The sequence below is a fragment of the Juglans regia genome, chromosome 3, assembly GCF_001411555.2.
Source record: "Juglans regia cultivar Chandler chromosome 3, Walnut 2.0, whole genome shotgun sequence".
Classification (NCBI taxonomy): Eukaryota; Viridiplantae; Streptophyta; class Magnoliopsida; order Fagales; family Juglandaceae; genus Juglans; species Juglans regia.
Genome location: NC_049903.1, coordinates 23715981 through 23739472, shown reverse-complemented (window position 1 = coordinate 23739472; position 23492 = coordinate 23715981). Strand labels below are relative to the sequence as shown.

Sequence of the window (23492 nt, the reverse complement as noted above, 5' to 3'; positions counted from 1 at the left end):
CTTACAAGCTTACAAGATGGCTGATAATAAGTCTATACAGGCTTCTGGTCTTACAGAAAGTGAAGGGAGAATTATTTGAAGAAGTGAGGGGCTTTCATTGTTATTGCACTGCATAGTCTCTCCCACCTCAACAAGTGAAGTAGAAATGAAAGCCGGACATTTTTCAAGATCATTCTCCTTTTGAACTCTGCAAGACTGGAAGTCTGTACAAACTTATTATTATTCATCTTACAAGGTTACAAGACGGCTAATATTAAGTCTATACCGACTTCCTATCTTGCACAGGTTGTATCAGAGGACAATCTTGAAGAAATGTCTGACTTTCATTGTTACTTCACTACTCAGTCTCTCAGAACTCGACAAGTGAAGTAACAATGAAAACCACACATTTCTTTAGATAATTCTTCGTTCATTCTCTGCAAGACTGGAATCTTGTTTAAACTTATTATTATCCGTGTTACAACTTTACAAGACCACTAATATAAGTCTATATCGTTTTGCAGATGTTTGAATCAAGAATTATCTTGAAGAAATGTGACTTTCATTGTTACTTCACTACACAAATTCTCAGACTTCAACAAGTGAAGTAACAATGAAAGCCACACATTTCTTCAAGATAGATCTCCATACATTCTTGTCAAGACTGAAATCTTGTATAACTTATTATTATCCATTTTACAGCTTTACAAGACGGCTAATAATAAGTTTATATCGACTTCCTGTCTTGCAGAAGTTCAAACAAAGAGTTATTCAAAAGAAATGTGTGGCTTTAATTGTTACTTCAGTAAAGAGTCACTCAGATCTCGACAAATGTAGTAACAATGAGTGGATAGTATCTAAAGTTTGAGTAGTGATGGCCTCACGATTTTGGCACATGAATGCTTAGATTGATATTTTAAATTACTCCGGTGGAAATAGAACCATCATTTAAGAGTAAGCAAAATCCTATCGTATAGAGCACAACTTTCTTCGCAATACTTTGGAGCCGGTATACCAGGTAATGCATTATTTCATTATATTAATTCAATGCATTTTTCTTATATGTTATACCGTCAATCTAATTTTGCTTCTTATTGTAGGAGTCTTGGCAACAAAATAAATAGATAAAGTTTAAAGATCCACCATGGAGATGTGATTACAAATTCAACAATAAGAGAAGCTGTAGAGGGAGTTAGCCATTCATTGCAAAGAAATGCTTCAAGAAATGCAAATGATGATGTTCCAACATTTTATGCCTCTAGTTCCATTTCACACATTTTGTAATTTTTTTAATATTTTGTATCATGACCCTAACTTAGACTTTAATTGTAGTCTAACATTTTCATGAACAATTGTTGGATTATATATTATGTTTTAATTTCACGTTTACTACCTACTGCTTGAATGTAACTTCATTTATTCTAATGCGTACACTATTTTATGTTCGAAATGGGCTAATCGCTGAACAGTTATTATAATAGTTTGAACTACAAGTTGTCATCCCATTTGAACACATACTTTTTTTATTCAAATGAACTCACTTCTATTCGAATGTAAATTATGATACCCCATATGATGTGTTAGGATAGGAGGTGTATGAGATTTCACATTGTTTGAGAAAGAGAAGTTCTTGCTCGTTATAATGTTCCAATAGAGCTTCAATTGTTTCATTGACTAGTTCGTATAGACCATGTGGTTTGGACCTTTCATTAGGGTATTACAAATGGTATCAGATCCTATCCTAACTAGAAATGTTGCACTTGAGCCATGCCACCTGCGATAGACTGGCTCGACAAGGACGTAAAATTTAAGGGGGTAGTTTGTGATACCCCATAAGATGTGTAAGTATAGGTGGTGTATGAGATCACATATAACTTGGGAAAGAGAAGTTCGTGCTCTATATAATATTCCAATAGAGCTTTAATTGTATCATTGACTAATCTTTTTAGAGTATAGGTCATGTGGTTTAGGCTTTCCATTGGGGCGTTACATAAATATTTTGACCAAAATAAAGTTCGAACCTTAACATAAAATGTTCGAACCATATACAATTCAATATTCGAACAGATTGCATCCATCTTCAAACGCTCATTCAAACAGGCATAATAAAGCATTCGAATGCTAACAACTCCTATTCGAACAACAATAACTTGACCCAATTATGTTCGAACGAAAATGCAATACATCTGAATGATTTACAATCACATCATTTGAACGATTATAACCCTAATTCGAACATAATTAGGAACTTTCTTATTCGAACAATTCGAGTTACCGTTCGAATGACCTCCCATCCCTTCAAATGTAAAGGCTGTGTTTGGAAGATGAAATCACCTCAACCCATTTAAAACCAATCATTGATGGGATCCACTATTTTTCCAACTTTCCATAAAAAGTTAAAACCCATCTCAACCTACTTTATACATTCAAACGCATATCTCATCCTATTTACATTCAAATACATCTTAATGAGATTCATAAAATACTACTATTTACAGATAAACTCAGATCATTTGAAATTACCTTAGCATCGAAACGCAGCCTTAGTGTTCAAATAGCCATATATCGTAACCATTTGAACAATATTCTATGTTCGAATGAAAGTTGGCCATTTGAATGCTTTTTAGGGACGAAATGCTTTCATCTAAAATTCTTTTTCCATTTGAACGAACTTCGAACAGGTTGGGAAAATTTCATCCTAAAAGATATTTTCTAGGATGAAATTTCTTTCTCGTCCTAGATTGTCTTTTGCGAAAGACTTTTTGGGACAAATTAGGGACGAAATGTTTTGGTCCCTAATTGTCTTTTGGGACGAAAAATCTTGTCCCAAAAGAGGGTTTCTTATGTAGTGATTGTTAGATGCAAACATTTTGTATGTGATAGCTACGAGTCTTTTGGATGCATCCATCAAAATCTACATACCTGTGATTGGAGTGTTCAAAAAACAATCAAAATCTCAAAATCAATGTGGGCACTCAGTGGCGCAATGGGTAGCGACCAATCTCCTTTGGTTGTATACCCCTAGATAGTCCACCTAAATGTATTTTGTATATTGACAATAAAAAGGATCCACCTTGAAACACTATGTACTCGTTATATTTTCTATTAATATTACACATACTTGATTAGAAAGAAAAAATATATAAACAAGACATTGACCATTGACCTTATTACTAAGTGCAACGTACAGGATATAAGTTGATAAGTTTTTTGATAGAATTAGTGTATTTTGCAGAAATGAAATAGCCGATTCTTTTGAGTATGGGTGATAAACGGTCTGGTCGGACCGAACGGACCGACTGTTTCGGTCCGGACCAGACTGGACTGAGACTTAGACCGGTCCGGTCCGGTCCACATTTTAGAGAACCGAAACTTTTCGGTCTGGTCCACAGTCTAAGGTTTTTCCTGACTGGATCGGACCGAATGAAAAATAAAAAAAAATATATTTTATATATAATAATTATATAATTAACAATATAAATTTTTAAATATATTATTAATACTTGTTAATATTATATAAATTAACAATATTTTATATATATCTTCATCTAACCTATCACTATTAACAATATAAGATTTTAAATATGTTATTAACACTTGTTAATATTCTATGAATTAATTAATATATAATATCAATTAGTTAATTATATAGTAATTATATAAATTAATAATATAATTTTTATCTAATTTATTATCATTGACCAATAAAATATTTTTATATTGAGTTTGTTGCATAATTTACATTAATAAGTCACTTAATTTAATTTAGTATTTTAAATAATTTTTTTTATTAATTATTTTTAAAAAAAAAGGCCGGACTGACTGGTCCGGTCCGAAAAAATGATAGACTAAAAATATTCGATCCATCGCCGGACCAGACTGGACCGGACCATTTGCAGCCCTACTTTTGAGTATCTCTTAAACTTATATGCTTAGGTAATGTCATCTAAATGGATTTGAGACAACATAGTACCATCCATTCATATTCAATAGTTGAATACATCATGTTGGATAAGTTAATAAATATGCCCGTTAGATTTTAAAAATATGACCATCATATGAGTAAGATAAAAAATTACAAAAAAAAATTATTTTAATGATTAAACCAAACCTATAGATAATCTAATCTAATATCATATGCATACAAACTAGATCATGTAAAATAGAGAAGTTTTCCTTTCTAGTTAACTTTTAACGAGAAAAAGCATAAGCTTCGTGAAATAGCATGAAGCAAAACATTACTAGTTCATGTGCAATGAAGGCCGAGGTTAGGGGTGCTACTTGCATGGTGTAAGGTAGGGTAGGGTAGGGTAGGGTTGGGAAGGGGGGAGGGGGGTGTTCCTTCCCTACACCCCACCCCGCCCCATGAGGGGAAGAGGCTTTTTCCCCCCACCCCAGACATTATTTTTGGTCTAAAAATATTTTTTTAAATCCAAATTATAATATAATTTAAATTTATAAATATAAAAAGAACTTAAACTCATTAGAATTATATTTTAGATTGTCTTAATATGCTTTGAGGCCACAATGTATAGTTTATTTGCCAGGAATATTATCTTAGGACAATTGCTAACCTTGCTATAAAGCTGCTCAGAATTTATAATCATATCTCAGTAATATATTTTTTTTTCCCAAAAATGACTATTGTTGTAATGGAATTTAAATAACTAACCGTCAATGAGGAAGTATAGAAACAAACAATATCCATTTAACACATCAGATTTGTGTTTATAACTAATTTAAAGAACGTGATAAAAAAGATGGATCTTATTTCTATGCCCCATGATATGGACATGTTTATGAGTCCATTGACATGTTAGATGTTCTCTATTGGAGATTGAAAAATATCTATAATGCTTGTTTCTAGTTTAGAATAATGATTTATAGGAAGTCCATTTATTTAACTTAGGCTCCATTTGGATTTCGATATCAACTCATCTTATTTCATCATTATAATTTTTTCAAATTTCCACACAAAATATAATAAACAATTTAACTTTTTCAAATCTCAAAAAAATAAGAATATTAAAAAATAGCATTCTAACAATATTTTATTTAACTTTCAATTTTTATCTTATCTCAACTCTCAATCCAAACGGGGCCTAAAAATTTCCTTAAATCATTACAATTACCACTATTAGTGCATTGTCAGAATTGAATGCAGATCTTTGCAAGCATATGTTTGCTCCAACATGACCCACACAAATGGAAGACGAGGAGGAAGTTGAATGCTAGTTCTTGCCAATGTATGGTTGAAGACGTTGGTGAACTAACAGTGGCCACCAACGGAAAAAGCCAGTTCTTGCCAATGTATGGTTGCATCCAGTAAACAAGGACAATCTAGCAAGTTGTAACCAGAGGCTGCTGATATAAGTTGAATGCTACAATGTCTTGGAAGTGATCAGAAAGTACATGATTGAATGAGAGAAACCAACACGCGATAATTTACAATTGTGTTGTTTTGCCGTCGCAGTCATAACAATAGCCAACAGAGAACTATAGCATCAAACATTAACAGCTGTACCTAGCAACATGAAATAAAAACGAAACACGAAAATTGAATAGAAAGGAGTCTTATGACATCCTTCTACGAATGCTTCAAAAGCAGTTAGTGATAAAGCACCATAGCTTTCAAAGCATTCTAACGAGTCTTTACCCAACATAAAAAAAAAAAAAAAGAGGGGGGGTGTTCTGGATTACTCAATTGCTTCAATAAATCTCCCTTTTGACTTTGGCCTTCCTTCAGAAAAGAGGCACAGCTGATAAGGTTCCTTCTGCAACGATATAATCTATGCTTCCTGAGGCAAAATATGGCAACGAACTCTTCCTGTCAAAGACAATCGGTCATCAGTCAGACATCATATAAAAATTACCAAATGCCCATGGGAAACATGAAGATCTTCTCATTGTCGACAATCGAACTTAAAGAGTTGAGACACAGCAACCAAGGACATGATCACGTATTATAAAAATAATTTTATAATAAGGAAACAAGAAATAAAAGGAAAATAGAAGAAATAAAGAACCGCTAACAAGTTAGCACAAGTTGTAAAAGTCAAAACACATCAGATGTCACGAGGAGACAAACGTGCACGGATGATATGCACTCCTATCAGGTATATTAGCTGTGTGATGCTCCCTCGTTACTTGAATCATATCATGCTTACGACTGAAGATGGACATATGAATGGATAGAATTTCATTTGCAATATTTGTAACAATACGTGTGGTTTTAAACAACTTGTTATATGAGGGAACCGCTTTCATGAATTAAAACAGTAACTCTTTAATGCCAATAAACATCTACTAGATATTTCAGCAAATCAATTTTTTATATTAGTCGTGTGTGAAAGAAGTAGGCAGTTCATGCCCAAGTTCATACCATGATTTAATGCAAGCAAGGACCGTCTTGCTCCATCACTCTCACCATGCAAATGGGGATAACAAATCCCTAGCAACACTAGGAAAGCGATATAAATTGCTACCCAATGTTAGCCTCTCCATTCACTAAACTAGTTTCATCCTTGCTGGAGACAGTACTGATTGCTTTACTGCTGCTCTTCTTTGACGTGTCTTTGTTAACGTTGTGCTCATCCCTGGTTGAGCCAACCAATCTTCTGATGAACTTCTTTTGAGGGAGTAGAGTGTCCTCTGCAGGAGTACTTTTATGGGAGCTTCCAAGTTTAGGAGCGCCAACTTTAGAATCAGGCTGACCCTCAGCTAAACCATCCTTTGGAACATTCAGAACTTTCTTAGCCGAGCTTCTTTCAGCTGTTTTTTGCGAAGCCACAATATCTTTTGTGGTGCTACCCGTATCCTGCTTTTCACTGGGACTCCCTGGATCTGTATCAGGAAGTAGTGCTCGGCGGCTAAGGCGAAGTTGTCCCTTATTGTTTACCTGTAATAAATACTCATAATTACCACGACAAATTCTATTATGCAGTTGAAATCCAGAAAAATTGAACTTCGTCAAGGAAAAAATAAGACAGCAGGAAAAACAGAATTCACAAGTATAGAATTCAGTTTATAATGTATAGAATTCACAAGTTAATAACAGAAGAGAGTGAAAATTTTCAAAAACCTTTCAGAAAGGATTTCGTGATCAACAGAACAGCTACATGTGGTCCGCTGTGAGACCACCTAGTAATTTTTAACATAGGTAATGTACTAGCTAGAATATGTAGTGGAACTCATGGATGGATATCTTCTGTAAATAATAATGGTATAAAGGATCTCTCCTGACAAAAGAAGAAAGAATCTTCTCTTGACATGCTCTTGCTGATATGGAAAAAAGGAATCAATCTGTTTGTCATGGTTTTTGTATTTATCAGCATGTTATACATTGGATACAAGGGCACTGCTTCTCGCAAAGGCATATAAGCAAAGTAATGTCAAAAGCCGTCGGCCAACAGATCAAGTTTCAGAAGGGGTGGGGGTATCTGAAAAATCATACTCCATACCTCAATTAGTTTAACATCAATGCGATCCCCAACGTTAACAGCCTGTCACAAGAAAAAGCATATCATTGTTACCATGGTATCAGTATAATCTTTGAAAATATAAACAAAATTTGCATGCTTACATCTTCTGCCTTTGCAAGCCAGTTTGAACTCAATTCGCTAATATGGCAAAGTCCCTGAAGAAAAATTGAAAATTAGCTATTTTCTTTTGTGGATAAATCTTTCTGACCCCCATCCCGTCTATGAAATAAATCCCAAATCAGAAAAGAAGAATGATTAATCCCATAAAGATAGATAGATAGATCATTCATATGGTTGCTTCATTTAAATATTTAACCATCATAAGATAAAATGAGAAGAACATCATCCACAAAAACATTTTTGAAACTCAAAAAACATAAATGGTTAGCCAGATAACTAGAAGTAGAGCAAAATACCATTTTATTTACTATTTCAATACACACACACAGAGACACACACATATATATATTGTGTTTGTGTGTCAGCACAACGATATATACAGATATCAGTTATGGGAGGGTTGGTGCTTTAGACAGCTAGGGATGAAACACATACCTCTCTTCCAGGTGCAATCTCGACAAAAACTCCATAAGGAGCTATTGATTTGATCTCACAGTCCCTAAAAAGTACGAGGAAAGAAGTCAAATACCTCTTCACTTCGTAAACTAAAGTCCAGCAAATTAAGCACAAAAAATTGATGGGGCCCCTGGATCCCATTCAACATTGGACTAAGAACATTAGAGAATTATTTTGTGTGCCTTTGTTATGCATACCTTTATCTTAAGGACCATGGATTGTCCAATCACAAATAACAATAAAGAAAAAACCATGAAGGACTATGGATTGTCCAATCACAAATAACAATAAAGAAAAAAACCATAGCATCTATATATTCTTTCATTTCCCAATTAACCAAAAGAGTACCTATAGACATCACCAACCGATGGAACCATTGTCAGATTACTAATAATAGCTCTTGTCTTCTCCAAACTAGACAAGTCCTTTGCAGTAATTTTCACCTGCAAAAGCCACAAATATATCTAAAACTGCAGCAATAGTTGAATTATAATACCAACATAACCAAAAAAAAAAAAAAAACCTATAGATGAGATCATAATCTGATCTTACTATTCCGTCATCTTGGGTATCAATTGACTCTACCCCAGTTTCTTCAATAATACTCTTCACCTTCTTTCCGCCAGAACCAATAATAGCATTTACCTTTTCAGGTTTGACCTGTAAAACAACAACATTGTAAGGGAGGAGTACATCAGATGTTGCAGGAATTAGTTTTAGTTGGCCAAGCAACGTATAAGTTCTACAAGTAGCAAACAAACCTTCATGATGAGAATTAATGGCGCATACTTAGAAAGCCTTTTCAAGGGCGGAGGCGAACATTTCAACATTTCATCTGAATTATCAAACATGAAATAGCATTAATTTCACTTCAAATAGATAGGACAAACTAACACTCAAATGTTATTTTCGAGTTATAAAAAGACTTGTAAACCTCAACTCAAGCCACCAATTATTTGGTTCTATATATATCCCAGGAGAAAGTGTAGCAGAAAGTACCCAAAAATTATAGAGTTATTTTTCAAGTAGACATGGCTGAGTTGATCATGATTAATTCCATGACAGCTGCTGAAACAGGTTCATTATGAATCAAATCTAATCCTATATTTTGATAAATATAAGGGTATGAAAATGTGTAACATTGGCAGTGAAGAGTAGGAGTTCCAGATAAAGTGATGTCACACGTGCCATTCTCAAACAATTATCTCAGATGTCCATCATAGTCTTCTTCCATTCTCCCTTTGTGTCTATTTTGGATGAGTGAAAGTGGCCAGACAGCTTAGATTTCCTATTACCTTAAAACCGGTCCAAACCCTTCTCTCAGTTTGACACGAGTCACAGACCACTCTTAAAAGAAAATTTATCATTCATTTTTTTATAGGTAAAAAGAAACTTCTAAGTTTTAATCATTCATTTAAAACTTTGACTTTCTCAGTATTCTAGTTCTTTTTAGATATTGGATGTAATGTTACCAAGTGGTTCTTTAGATTATCAAAAAACAGTCTTATTCTTTGTTTGTAACACTACTTTCCAAACACTTCAATAAAATATGTTCACAAGCATATTTGCATTCACCAGAGTACTATGCTACTCCCCATGGTAGTATGTGTTTCTCCATGACAAGTATACGGAATTAAAGATGCCAAAAGGAGTCGGAACCCAAGTAATTCTTCTTTTTTTAATGAGTTTTGACTTTTAAAAACTACAAATCAAGGGAGTAGAGGATGCTGAATGCTATAGTTTTTAACTCGGTTTCACCATCCTCTCAGGGTTTTTCACTCTTGCCAAAAGCAGCATATTAAGCACTAAGTAACCTTCTTTCAAGCTTCTGAGGAATGGCCCACTCAATCCCATAAAATCTTTAGCAAAATGACAATGTAGAAAGAGGTGGTCAATCCCATTTTGCTTGCACATAGAACACATTGCTATTATCACAATATGCCTCTTTCTCAAATTATCCATTCTTAAGATCTTCCCCAAAACAGTCACCCGAACAAAAGCTACCCTTGCCTTGTTTTCCAAATACATTCCCAAAGAACTCTTGAACTGACTGGAGGGATCAGCGGATTGAAAGATCTAACATCGAAGATCCGTATTTTGAATTGGAACCAACAAATTTGATCATCCCCACCTCTACTTTACCTAAAGGAATACAACTTATCAAAGAGCCAAGAGAAAAACTCCATCCCCCAAACCATGGGCAGATCTAATAAAAGTAACATTCCATTAAGGCATATCATCAGAGATTGGCAAGTGTTCTACAACCAAAGCCTCCTTCATTTGAGATAGATGAAATAATTCCATGGAGACAGTCCTCAAAGGCTGGTCCTGCACCACACAGTACAAAAATTTGTTTTTCAACCCATCCCCCACCTAATATCTAGCAATACATGAAAAATCAACTCACCCGCTCCTAATGTTCTTTCACACCTCAGTCCCATAAGACCCTCTGGCCCATTTGAACAGCATTTACCCCACATGCCACCATATTTTACTTCCACCGCAAACAGCATTATTTATCATCCCCATCAAGAAACCTGATAAGAGTCCCTTGCTCACAGCAGGTGGTAGATTCTACTCTGCCTCCATTACCAGTACACACAGTTCTGGGGATAATGGATCCCTCTGTCATAATTACCGAGAGCTGTTAAAGAAACCTGAGGTGGTACCGTCAATAAAACTGAGAAACACATCATAAAAATGAAGTGTGTTATCCACTCGCACCATCTCCCTCCGAAGCCAAATCTCCTAAGTAAACACAACAAGAAGCCGAATTCATGTGGTCATACACCTTCTCCAAGTCTAGTTTACATTGCACACCTGGAAACCCCTTATGATTATGCTATTGAGGCATTCATTAGCTATACGTGTTGAGCAAAGATTAGTAGTCTCGTGATGAAAGCGTTCTGTTAGGTGAAAATAATTTTCACTAGCATGATGTTCAGCTGGTTAGCATGGACTTTGGATATGATTTTATAATTAAGCTCATCGGACAAAGTCCTTAGTCTCCACTGCCTCTACTACCTATGGAAAATTGCGATGAAAGTAGCATTCAGCCTCTTCTCAAACTTCCCATGAGCATAAAATTTATGGAATACATTCATCAAATATACTTTGATAATCTCCCAATACTTCTGCAAAAAGACTAATGAGAATCCATCAAGACCAGGAGCTTTATCACCATTCAATGCCTTCACCACCTCAAAAACTGGAAATGAAAACTCTCTAGGATGACAAAACTCCCTTTGAATTCAGAAGGGGTTTTGTTTGCCAAACACCCTCTTAATCTCCTAAAAGGCTCTTTCTAGAATAACCACATATTGTTCATCAATGGTATTAAAGTTAAGACAATCCAACTGAAGCCTCCAGGAAAATTGTTCAGAATGTGTTGAACTGCAATATATTCTCACCACCTTTCCCCATCAACAACTAGAGAGTCAGTCATGTGGTTTCTGCAGTTTGTGTTAGAGGACATGGTTGTAATTAGTATAGTTTATGAGTATACAATAGGGCTGGGCTCCGACTCCGACGGAGTCGGAGTGCTCGTTTCCGACCTCCGACTTCGACAAGAGTCGGAGCCAAATTGGAGCTCCGACTCCGACTCCGAACTGGAGTCGGAGTCCGATTCCGATCGGAGGTCGGAGCTCCGACCTCCTATAGGAGCTCCGACATAAGATCGGAGCTCGACGTGCGCTCGAGGTTCGCTCGAGCGAACCTCTCTGGAAGAGGTTCGCTCGACTTTCGCTCGACCTGTCGCTCGAGCAGAATTCTTCCAGAGAGGTTCGCTCGACTTCCGCTTGACATGTCGCTCGAGCCAATGTTCAATACAACGTGTGCTCGACTTGCGCTCGACACCTCGCTCGAGCAAAAGTGTACAGTAAAAAAAATTTCGGAGTCGGAATCGGAGCTTCTTGGAGCTCCGACTCCGACTCCGACTCCGACTCCGAATAGATATTCGGAGCTACTCCGAATTCCGATGACTCCGATGAAGTCGGAGTCGAAGTCGGAGCGGAAGTCGGACAAAGTCGGAATTTTCGGAATTTTGCACACCCCTAGTATACAATGGTCATTTGTATGTAGTATGTATAGGATGTTGAATGTTAATGAAAATATGAATTCATTCTCTGTCTATGTTCGACTACATGGTATCAGAGCAAAAGTGTAGTCAGTTAGCGGTGGTTGTGCGACAGAGCTAGTGGTGGTTGTGGTTGTGCGACGAAGTTAGTGGTGGTTGTGTGACAGCGCTGTGGTATCACCGTTGTTGTCTGTGGTGGTTAGTGGCCATTGTCCTCTTCGTCGTTGGTGGCCGGTATCTGTTTCAAGGTGTTTCCGGTGACCTCAGGTGTCGAATCCGGTACTGGACACCAGAATCGAGATCGCTGGCATTTTCTGTGCACATCGGTGTGTCTCTCGTAGTCATCGGCTGCCGGAAGCCCTGTTTATCGCCGGCGTCGGTGACGTCAACATCTCGGAGTGTTTGGTGGCAGGTCTCTACTATCCTGTCTTCAACTACGTCTGCCCCCAATCCGGTGTAAGGTCTTGTTTCTATCCAGGATAACGTATGTTTGGTAACACGTATACGGTAAACTTATTCCTGTTTAGGATAAGTTAGTTTAGGGTTAGTTTTTGAAGCCGGTAACTGTGATACCTGATACATACCGGTTCAGAACTGAAACAGAGCGGTTCAAACCAGATACAGGCCGATTCAGACCCGATACAGGCCGGTTCAGAACCTATACTTGCTTGTTTCGGCCTGTACAGGCTTGTTTTGACTAATACAGATCCGAAATTTGGGTTTTTAATATGGGTTTCTACTTTTCCAGATTGTGTCTCCCAGTTTTTCATCCATATTTCATATTTTGTGTGTATTCTTGACTCCAAGTTGAATTGTTGTGATACTTTTCTCCATTACAACTAAATTTAAGTCAATGTCTCTTGCACCAAACATTAGTATGCCTATGACTTCAGTAAAGTTGAATGGAAAAAACTATCTGTTGTGGTCAAAATTTGTTGAAATGTTTTTGAAAGGCAAGGACCTTTGTCGTACTCACTTGATTGATCCAATGCCTGACTCAGCTAGTTCTACATTTGCTCAATGGGAGAAGAAGATGCTCAAATATTGTCTCTAATGTTGACCAGTATTGAGCCTAATATTTGCACCAGCTTAATACATTTTGACACCACTCAAGAGGTGTGGAAGCATCTCAAACAGATGTATTTAGGTGCTGGGAACATAACCCGTATTTTTGAGTTGTGTCAACAATTCTTTGGGTTGGAACATGATGCTTTGGGCTTGGAAGAATATTATTCTCAAGTGATAAGCATATGTGAAGAGCTTAGAATGTATCAACCTATCACTTTTGATGTTTCAAGTATCCTAAAACAACGGGAAGATTTTAATATTGTTCGGTTTCTTGTTGGCTTAAAACCTGAGTATGAGTCAGTGCGTTCTCAAATTCTAGCAAGTCCACAACTTCTCTCATTTCCTGATGTGTTCTCTCGACTTTAGCAAGCCACATTATCTGGACAAGGATCTCAGTTTTCTTCAGATCAAAGTAATGAGAGATCCGCTTTAGCTGCCTCCTATGTTGCTCTCAGTGGGCGTGGAGGCCGGAGTGGTAGAGGTGCACGTGGGGGGCGTGATGCCAGAGGTAATCACACTCGAGGTCGTGAATCTCGTAAGTGCACTCATTGTGGTCGCACTAACCACTCAGTGGACTATTGTTGGGATCTCCATGGTAGACCATCTGGATTTGCTAATCAAGCTATTTGCCAAAATGCTACATCACCGTCAACGAATTCCGACCCAACTCCAGAGATGATTAGCATATCAAAGGATGAGTATGATCAGTTTTTGGCTCGCACACGAGCAACTTCATCTTCCATAGCTACTCATGCCCATTCAGGTACAACGTCCGCCTGTCTTGTCTCATCTACTCAAGATCCATGGATCATCGATTCAGGAGCTAATGAACATTTGATCGGTTTGTCTTATTCCTTATCTAAGTTAGATACTTTGACATCTCCAAAGAGTGTTACTCTTGCTAATGATTCTCTTGCTAAAGTTACAGGCATTGGATCCACTAAGCTCACCGATTCTATATCCTTGTCATCTATTCTATATGCTCATAGTTTTCCCTTTAGTTTGTTGTCCATTAGTCAAATTATTCAAAACTCTTCAATGTTCTGTGACCTTTTATCCCTCTATATGTATCTTTTAGAATCTCAAGACGGGGAACAAGATTGGTTCGGGGCATGAAGCTGGTGGTCTGTATTACCTTGATGTCAGACAGTCACCCACTCGAGTCCTCACATCCTCATCATCTGCTTTTGAATGACATTGTCGCCTTGGACACCAATCTCTCTCTTTTGAAACGTCAAGTTAGAAATCTTGAAAATGCATCTTCCTTTTCTTGTGAAGCATGTCAGCTTAGCAAACACCATCATGTGTCTTTTGTACCTCGAGTTGATAATCGAGCATCTAGTTCTTTTGAATTGGTTCACTCTGATATATGTGGACCAATCAACATTGTATCAAACAAGTTTCAATATTTTGTTACATTTGTTGATGACTATTCTCGTATGACATGGTTGTTTCTAATGAAGTCACGATCTGAACTTCTTTCCATATTCAAAGTCTTTTGGAAAGAAATTAAAACTCAATTTAGACAAAAAGTTCAAATTTTGCGTTTTGACAATGCTAGAGAATACAAATCTAGTGCCTTTGCTACTTACTTAAGTAATAAAGAAATTGTTCATCAAACTTCATGCTCTTATACACCCCAATAGAATGGGGTGGCTGAACGCAAAAATCGCCATTTGTTAGATGTAACCAGAACACTTTTATTGCACATGCATGTTCCTAATTGTTTTTGGAGTGATGGTGTTCTTACTGCGTGTCACCTTATTAACCGTATGCCTTCATCAGTCCTCGATGGTTTCTCTCCATTCTCCATCTTGTTCCCTTCGTCTCCACCTTTTTCTCTCCTTCCAAAAATCTTTGAGTGTGTTTGCTATGTTCATAATCTTGGCCCAGGTTTTGATAAGCTTGATCCATGTGCTACCAAGTGTTTCTTTGTTGGTTATTCCCGGACTCAAAAAGGATATCGTTGCTATAGTCCTGCTCTTAGACGTTACTTCACTAGTGGTGATGTCACATTCTTTGAGTCCATACCCTATTTCTCGACAACTTCTTCAGTTGTTGAGTGTGATCCTCTACCATTACCTACTCTTACCCTTTCTCCTGCACACTCACCCATTTTTATCCAATCCTCCTCAATTCCTTCCCTTGTTCCTTTACAGGTGTACTCGCGTCGTGTGTGGCCCTTGGCTCCCATGCCTCCACCAATCTTGCCTCTATCTTCAGATCCTGAGTTACCTAGTGCTTCAGACTCTCCACCTATTGCTCTCCGAAAATGTACTTGTTCTTGCGTTACTCAACATCCAATTGCCCAATATGTCTCCTGTCATGCCTTATCTCCATCTTTTTCATGCTGTACTTCTCAACTTTCAAAACTTTCTGTTTCTAAGACAGTTCATGATGCTTTATCTGATTTGAAATGGAGGACAACTATTAAAAATGAAATGGATGCTCTTCACCATAATGGGACATGGGATCTTGTTCCTCTACCACCTGGTAAACACCTTGTTAGTTGTAGATGGGTATATACAATCAAATTTCATCCTGATAGGTCTGTTGAACGTCTGAAAGCCCGCTTGGTTGTTAAGGGTTACACTCAAACTTATGGCATTGATTATGATGAGATTTTTTTCCCAGTTGCCAAAATTTCTTCTATTTGAGTATTGATATCTCTTGCTGCTAACTTGGATTGGCCTTTATTTCAGTTGGATGTTAAAAATGCATTCCTACATGGCAACTTAAATGAGGAAATGTATATGGAGCAACCACCTGTTGTTGCTCAGGGAGAGTATCGAGGTACTGTGTGCAAGTTAAAAAATGCATTATATGGTTTGAAACAATCTCCTCGAGTATGGTTGGGGAGGTTTTCTGATGTTGTATTATCATTTGGTCTTCATAGATGCCAAACAGACCACTCGGTATTTCACCTACACAGTGATGCAGGTCATATCTTGTTGGTTGTATATGTTGAAAACATTGTAATTACTGGGAGTGACTCAGCTAGAATTGCTAGGCTGTTTTTACATGATCAGTTTCAGACAAAAGATTTGGGCAAACTTAGGTACTTTCTTGGAATTGAAGTCGGTAGATCTAAAAAAGCCATTAACCTATCTCAGAGAAAATATGTACATGATCTTCTGGAAGAAATTGGCATGTTAGGTGCACGACCTATTGACACTCCTATGGACCCAAATCGTAAACTCTTGAAAGATGAGATCTAGGTCAGTATCAAAGACTTGTTGGAAAATTGAATTATCTTACTATCACTAAACCTGATATCTCTTATGCAGTGAGTGTAGTGAGCCAATTTCTACAAACGCCCAGGGTCTCACATTGTGATGCTGTAATCCATATTCTTCGTTAACTTAAGCGAGCTCCTGGCCTTGGACTATTGTATAGACCAAATGGACACCTTAGAAATTGAAGCTTTTTCGGATGCTGATTGAGCTGGATCTCCTTCAGATAGAAGATCGACTACTGGATATTGTACCTTTGTGAGAGGTAACTTGGTTACATGGAAGAGTAAGAAGCAAACAGTAGTAGCTCAGTCTAGTGCAGAAGCCGAATACAGAGCAACGGCTCACACTACTAGTGAGCTGACATGATTGCAACACTTTCTTCAAGAGATTGGGTTTCCAGCTCCTGTCCCTCTTCAGTTACTTTGTGATAACCAAGCTGCAGTACATATTGTGTCTAATCCTGTATTCCATGATAGGACTAAACACATTGAGATTGATTGTCACTTCATTCGGGATAAGATATTAAGTGGTGACATTTCTACACCCTTTGTGAAGTCTGCTGATCAACTTGCAGATATGTTTCCCAAACCATTGTATTGTAGTCGGTTAAAACTTATTTGTTTCAAGCTAGGTTTATATGATATATATGCCCCAGCTTGAGGGGGAGTGTTAGAGGACATGGTTGTAATTAGTATAGTTTATGAGTATACTATGGTCATTTGTATGTAGTATGTATAGGATGTTGAATGTTAATGAAAATACGAATTCATTCTCTTTGTCTATGTTCGACTACAGAACTGGATGTCCAAAATTTTTTTCTACTCCCGTCTCTTTTGAGTCAAAGAGCTCTTGGCTTCTATCTCCTACAGTTTACAGAAGCATTACTCCTGCCATCAGGATATAATTTAGCAGCCCTATGCATATGATATTGTGCATATGATATGTTAATTTGAAAAGTATTCTAGATGATTTACATCCTTGCTAAAAACAGTAACACCTCCAGACAATAGAAGAGAAATATTTCTACAATTTCTAGTCCTATGTACTATATAGTTTTGTCACAATGTGCTTTTAATAAAACTACGTTACTTGCAAAAAAAATTTATTTCCAGGAGTTCTAGTAATCTTCATTAGTGAGCATACCGAGAATAAGCTTTCGGCCATCTCTTGCTTGTAGGAGCGCCTTTCTCATAATGGGTACAGTAATCCCTCCCACCTATCATAAAAGAATGGTCAATTCCAACAAATGCCCAGTAGAATACAGCTAAATTGGATTCCCTTTTTTTTGAGTCAAATACTAAAGTAGTTCCTGTGGTTTGGCCTTTAGATGGATTACTCCGACTTTTAAAAATGAACTTTTTCATCTTTATAACTTTCAACAGTGCTCGTTTTGATCCTTCCATTACATATCCGTTAGATACACTTTGGAACCCCACCACCTAGCTCGCAACTTACATCACCACCAATAAAAATGTGCCACATGTCAAAACAAATAAATATTTAATATTTAATAAAAAAATATTTAAAAAAATCTAAAAAAAAAATTAATAAATTAAAAAAAAAATAGGAGGGGGAGGGCCACTCCCATTTTATCTTAGTTTTTTAAGTTTATTTTATTTTTTAACTTTTAAATATTTTAATTTTTTTGTTTTAATTTTTTATTTGTTATGGCACTTGATGCGGCTTAGGAGTCATGTGGAGGGATTCAATTAATTTCTAACTGATTTGTAACGGAAAGATCAAAATGACTGAAATTGAGAATATAAGGATAAAAAGTTCATTTTAAAAGTCAGAAGTAATCTGTCTAATGGCTATTTTTTTTTTTTGATAAGTTGTCAAATGGTCAAATTATAGGAACTATTTTAGTATTCAACCTTTTTTATAATAAAAGTTATTATTATTATTATTATTTTTATGTCAGGGAACCTCTCCAAGGCAGGGCCCTTCGGACCCACCCCTGCAGAGTAAACCCCGATCCCGTGCACCGACCCTCGGAAGTTTTCCTACACGGAACTAATAAAAATTATTGTTATATATATATATATATCATACTAGGAAGGAAGAGAAATTTAGAAGAACACAGAATGATGTATTCATGGACAAATGGAAGTTACTACTAACCAAGCAATGGAAGAAACGGAGACAATGTGATGAACATATAAAAAATAGATGCTATCTCACCTTTATGTCCATCTGAAAAGCAGTTATTCCTTCTTCATTTCCAGCAACCTACAATCATTAAGTTATTTAACTACACGTGTTATTCTTTTCATCTACGTTGTGTGGCATGGAATCATTTCTGAAATTCACATCGAGTTCAAGTATTTTCAGACCTTATAGAGAGCATGAAACCAAAAGAACACACAAAAATGCAATTAATTCTGTGTAAAACAACCTTAAAATCCATATCTCCAGAGGCATCTTCAGATCCAGTTATGTCTGATAAAATAAGTGGAGTCCCATCTCCCCCACATTCCTCAGTGTCCAGAACCATACCCATTGCTATCCCAGCAATAGAACACTTAATTGGGACCCCAGCATCTTGCAATGCTAAGGAACCTCCACAAATGGATGCCATGCTGTCACATAGCAGACCTTGAAGTTAAGTAAACCTTCATATCTAAATTACATAGTGAAGGGCACAATATTCATTTGTTATAAGAAAATGAGCAGCATACCCTGTACAAATATTAAAGACATATTTGCAAATGCCATTAAAATTTGAGACAACAATTAAAATAACATAAATTGAGAAAATCAAATTTTTAAAACTTTGCTGATCAACTCAAAAACTGATCTACCTTGAGGAGCCATTGCTTTCCATGATGGTACTCTCGACACGTATGGTGTAAGGAAAATCATCATCAGAAGGCAGGATTGGTTCAAGAGCTCTCTCTGCAAGCATTCCATGACCAATTTCTCTTCTACTAGGTGCCCCAATCCGCCCAACTTCCCCAACACATGAAGGAGGAAATGAATACTGAAAAGTTAACAAGTTCTTAACATTCAGCTAGGTTCTGAATGTTTCCAGGAATATTATATTGAAGTTATAAATAAGATATAAAGTTATAATTAGCTGATTCATCAGCATGTCAAGAAGTTCTGTAAGATAAAGAGAAAAAAACTGAAAAAAGAAAAGAAAATGAAAGAACATCTACTAAATTATCATAAGAGGTGCCTCTTATTACTTATCATGACTGGTCATTCAAGCAGTGAAACATTCAAGCAGGAGCAGAATACAAGGAAGAGCACCAAATAATTACAAAGATTATTCAAACTCCACTTATTAGCGTTGCATGTAACTAACTAGAGAGCCATAGAGCTAGGAATATCGAAAGAGTTGTAGGAAGAGGAACAGAATAAAAAGTTTACATAAACTGTATCCACAAAAAAGTTGGAAATAAACTGTAACCTATCATCAGTGTATTGGTTCTTCCATCATGACATTCTATTTCATATTTAATTGTAATGGAAAAAAAGCCTGAGTATGATCTCATGATTTTCAACCAGGAAACTTCACTTTTTGAAACTACAGCATGTGGTCAACAGTAGCAAGTGAGAACTCAAGAAATAGTTCTAAAATGAAAACAGAACGAAAATCCAGAGGTGACCTAGGATTGCTCAAACAGAGGTTTTGTCAATCAACAGACCTTTCAGGACATTAATGTTTATAGGGAAATGATGAAGTGACGGTTTAAGTGGATGAAACACCAATTTAATTCCATAATAAGGGGCCATGAAGGGATCAATTTAAAAAAACTGCTGGTGAAAATAGACTCACAAAGCATCATTATAGCTGCAATTGACAGTGAGTGAGACTATATTTTGCCCACAAGAAAGGTTCTCCGGATATTATTCAACAGGACCAGAGTTAGATTTAGAGACCTGAAGATAGAAACTCTTCAATTCATCTGCACCCTCAAGGTTGTCTATTCTTTGTGCCATCTGTCTATCACCAAGTGTAACCACTGCCAACGACTGTTTCACCAAAAATAAGAAGTAAATGAATGATAAAGTTATAGAGACATTAAATAAGAAACATTAACAATAGGGGCATAAAAATGCATTCATGTTTACTGCAGTGCATCTTATTATGAAAAAAGGACATCCAACATAGTCAACACCCAGAATAGGACTCACCGGTCTTACTTCTAATGCTGATTAAATGATGAAGACAGTCAACAAAAAAAACAATCACATTATTAAAATCCAGTTATTTGCAGTGAGCCATGGATGCACAGGACAAAGGTATAAGGCTCACTCACACAAAATGTAAAAGATCCTGGAACAGTAGAAGTAGAATGACAGAAGATATTGCAATGAATTTGTGTTATACATCTGATGGGTACAAATTCTAACAAATATATGGATTATTAGGTAGCCAACAAGTTCTGTTTAAATCAATTTCTGATATTACAATCATGGTCATTACCATAATAAATGAATGACACATACATGCATCCATCAAATGCTAAAAGACATTCAAAGAACAAGCCAGGGTACTGCACCCAATTGAAGATGTATTCTAAAATTGGGCACACTATCGTGAAGTTTTGAAAACATAATCACAGAGTACAATTGACAGCATTCAACACTGATGCCATAAAATTTGGGCCCCTAGTTGAAACATCTATCAGAACAGTCGCACTGTATTGTAAAAATAAAAAAACGTAATGTCTGGCATGTGAAATTTCCATAAAATGATCAGTTCTAAGGCATCAACGAGCACAATCAAAACGAATCATTTGCATAGGATGGATAACTAATATTTATGATTATTGATTGATAAAACTAGAAAATAAAATAAACAAGGATCAACATAGAAGTGTCAAATGCGACTGGGCAATTGATATTGTAACTGAGAGTCACAGAATATGCTACGTAACAATTGAACTTTAGCGCACATTATCAAACAGCACTAGGGGAGGTAATTAGATTTGAGGATAGCTGATAGATAGGCAGGCTGGTTTAGAATAAACACGCTACAGAATGCACAGAGACATACAAAAACTCCACCCCTTTAAAAGTTCTATAGAAAGTTTCACTGCTGCCCTGACACCTATACCTCCCATGGGCTGAATGTGGAATCTCTCCCAAACAATGCATGGACCATATAGACCTCAAAGCAATCATAAACCTCATCAATCTCTTATGAAGGACAAGAGTTACCACTTAGCAAATGTATATTTTTTTTTTTTCTGTTTATTTGTGTAACAGAATTGGAATACTTATTACATTAATGATAGTTTGTATTCATAATTTTCAAATAGCCCTTTATCCCAAATGCTTAAATTGATAAAAAAAAGGTAAATCTAATCATTTAGTTATATTCTAACACTCTAGTTCCACGTATGGGTCATACTTCCCCTCACTATATGTCCATGAAAATCATTATGGTTTATTCCACATGGTTTGTTTTCAAAGTAAATAAATCCTCCATACATAATAATTGTGAAATTCTTCACATTATAAATATTAAAAAATAACCATGAAGATTTAGAAGTGAAAGAGATGGGAGGGGAACTGATGATGAGGACAGAGGAGGAGGCGGCATTGCAACCCATGAGTAGTTGAAGAAGATACCAGGAATTCAGTGCGGTAACTGGGTAAAAAGGCGCATGTCGAAGTGAGAGGGTTAGGTCCAATCAGAGAGAGAAAGAGGAGGCAATGGGTGGGATCAAGGTTTTTTCTTTTGGGGGGAGGGGGCTGGTGGGGATGGGTGGGGGAATCAGGTTTGGAATATGATAAAAAAGAAAAAAGAGAGAGCAGAAGGGAGGCACCAACCCACACTGTTTGTTGCTTTAAGGCTGCCATGGTCAGTTTGATACCACTATTCCTCTATGCCTGCCATGATTAGAGGTTACTGCACATATAGCACTTTTTGACTATCTTTTTTTAAGAACTTATTACACAGGCCACAAAAAAGCTATTTCCACCCTTTTGAGAAGTAATAGTTATTCCTAAAAGAGAAGTTGGGTATAACTACACTTGTAATCAAGTGCAACCAAAATAGAATGACCAAACCTATGGTTAGCTATTCCATTACAACACTCCAATTGCATACCAAACCTGTATGAACTTAATCATTTGGACATGCTTCTGCAACAAACTTGTAACCTAGATAAAAACAGCAGTTGCATGTACAGATGCAGAAAACCAATCATCGCTGTGTAGTCATCACGTCATGCACTCAAAATCAAAATTACATGCATCATACCTGAGTTTCCCCTCGGGTGAAAAGAGCACTTCCATGTGCCCTCGGAAGCAACCCACATCTCGAGTTAATTGGACGTATTTCATCTGGGGTTCGTCCATCACTTCTTCTTCCACCCTGCAACAAGTGCAGCAAAAAAGAAGTGTCAAAGATGACTTGGTTGTCATCAATCATGTTCAGTTGACAAAGTGATTTGCTTGTCTGGCATAGCCCCAATCCCAAGCAAAAGGGATCCCAGGTTTCCAATGTTCATCCATCTTCTAATCAATCAATTTGTTTCAATTAAATACTCTACACAATGCTCCTTCCACTCTCCTAAATAAGCCTAAAAACAGTTTTTTTCATTGTTGTTGCAATGCTGGTGAATCTTCTCCAGTCTTACTTATTTCCATCTATACAAGCTTACATTCAAGAATAGATCACTACAATTTAATCAAACAAAGTACACATTTAAAAACATTCAGAATAGCAGAACCTTTGAAGTAAGGGCTGGAAAATCGTTACAGGTTTATATGTTTGGAACTGCTAAGAAAGATAGCATTCTTACCTCCACAATGCGCTTTCGCAAAAACTTCGATGTAACTTCCTTAAAAACCAGCTTCACATCGACCTCAGAGAAAAACTGGAAAAAGGACAATGATTGTAATTTATTGGAGTCTTGCACCACAACATGCAATTGGTAAAATTAACATAGAAGATAAATGGTGGTAAGGCATTTATCAAATTAAAAGTTCCAAAAACCTTAAAAGAATAAGAGATGGATCTGATTCGCCAAATGAACTGTACATATTATTTTTCCCTGTAGTTTTGAACCCATAAAGTCAAAATAGGACTGCAAAAATACATTAATTTATGGATACTTA

At 36.6% G+C, this 23492-nt stretch overlaps 1 protein-coding gene across 1 annotated transcript in view; it reads right to left on the bottom strand.

The window, feature by feature from the left end:
• Window positions 1-5349: 5349 nt before the first annotated feature.
• The window catches only part of LOC109000860 (polyribonucleotide nucleotidyltransferase 1, chloroplastic), a 77985-nt gene continuing 59842 nt past the window's right edge, over window positions 5350-23492 (bottom strand). Inside the window, exons 11-25 of the mRNA XM_018977874.2 lie at window positions 23177-23251; window positions 22633-22746; window positions 20301-20393; window positions 19217-19395; window positions 18811-18994; window positions 18597-18644; window positions 17559-17631; window positions 8798-8871; window positions 8589-8696; window positions 8385-8479; window positions 8016-8079; window positions 7562-7615; window positions 7440-7481; window positions 6362-6877; window positions 5350-5806 (exon numbers count right to left, since the gene is read on the bottom strand). Of these exons, the coding sequence (XP_018833419.1) occupies window positions 6461-6877; window positions 7440-7481; window positions 7562-7615; window positions 8016-8079; window positions 8385-8479; window positions 8589-8696; window positions 8798-8871; window positions 17559-17631; window positions 18597-18644; window positions 18811-18994; window positions 19217-19395; window positions 20301-20393; window positions 22633-22746; window positions 23177-23251 (1620 nt within the window). The 3' untranslated portion in view covers window positions 5350-5806; window positions 6362-6460. The remainder of the gene's footprint in view (window positions 5807-6361; window positions 6878-7439; window positions 7482-7561; window positions 7616-8015; window positions 8080-8384; window positions 8480-8588; window positions 8697-8797; window positions 8872-17558; window positions 17632-18596; window positions 18645-18810; window positions 18995-19216; window positions 19396-20300; window positions 20394-22632; window positions 22747-23176; window positions 23252-23492) is intronic.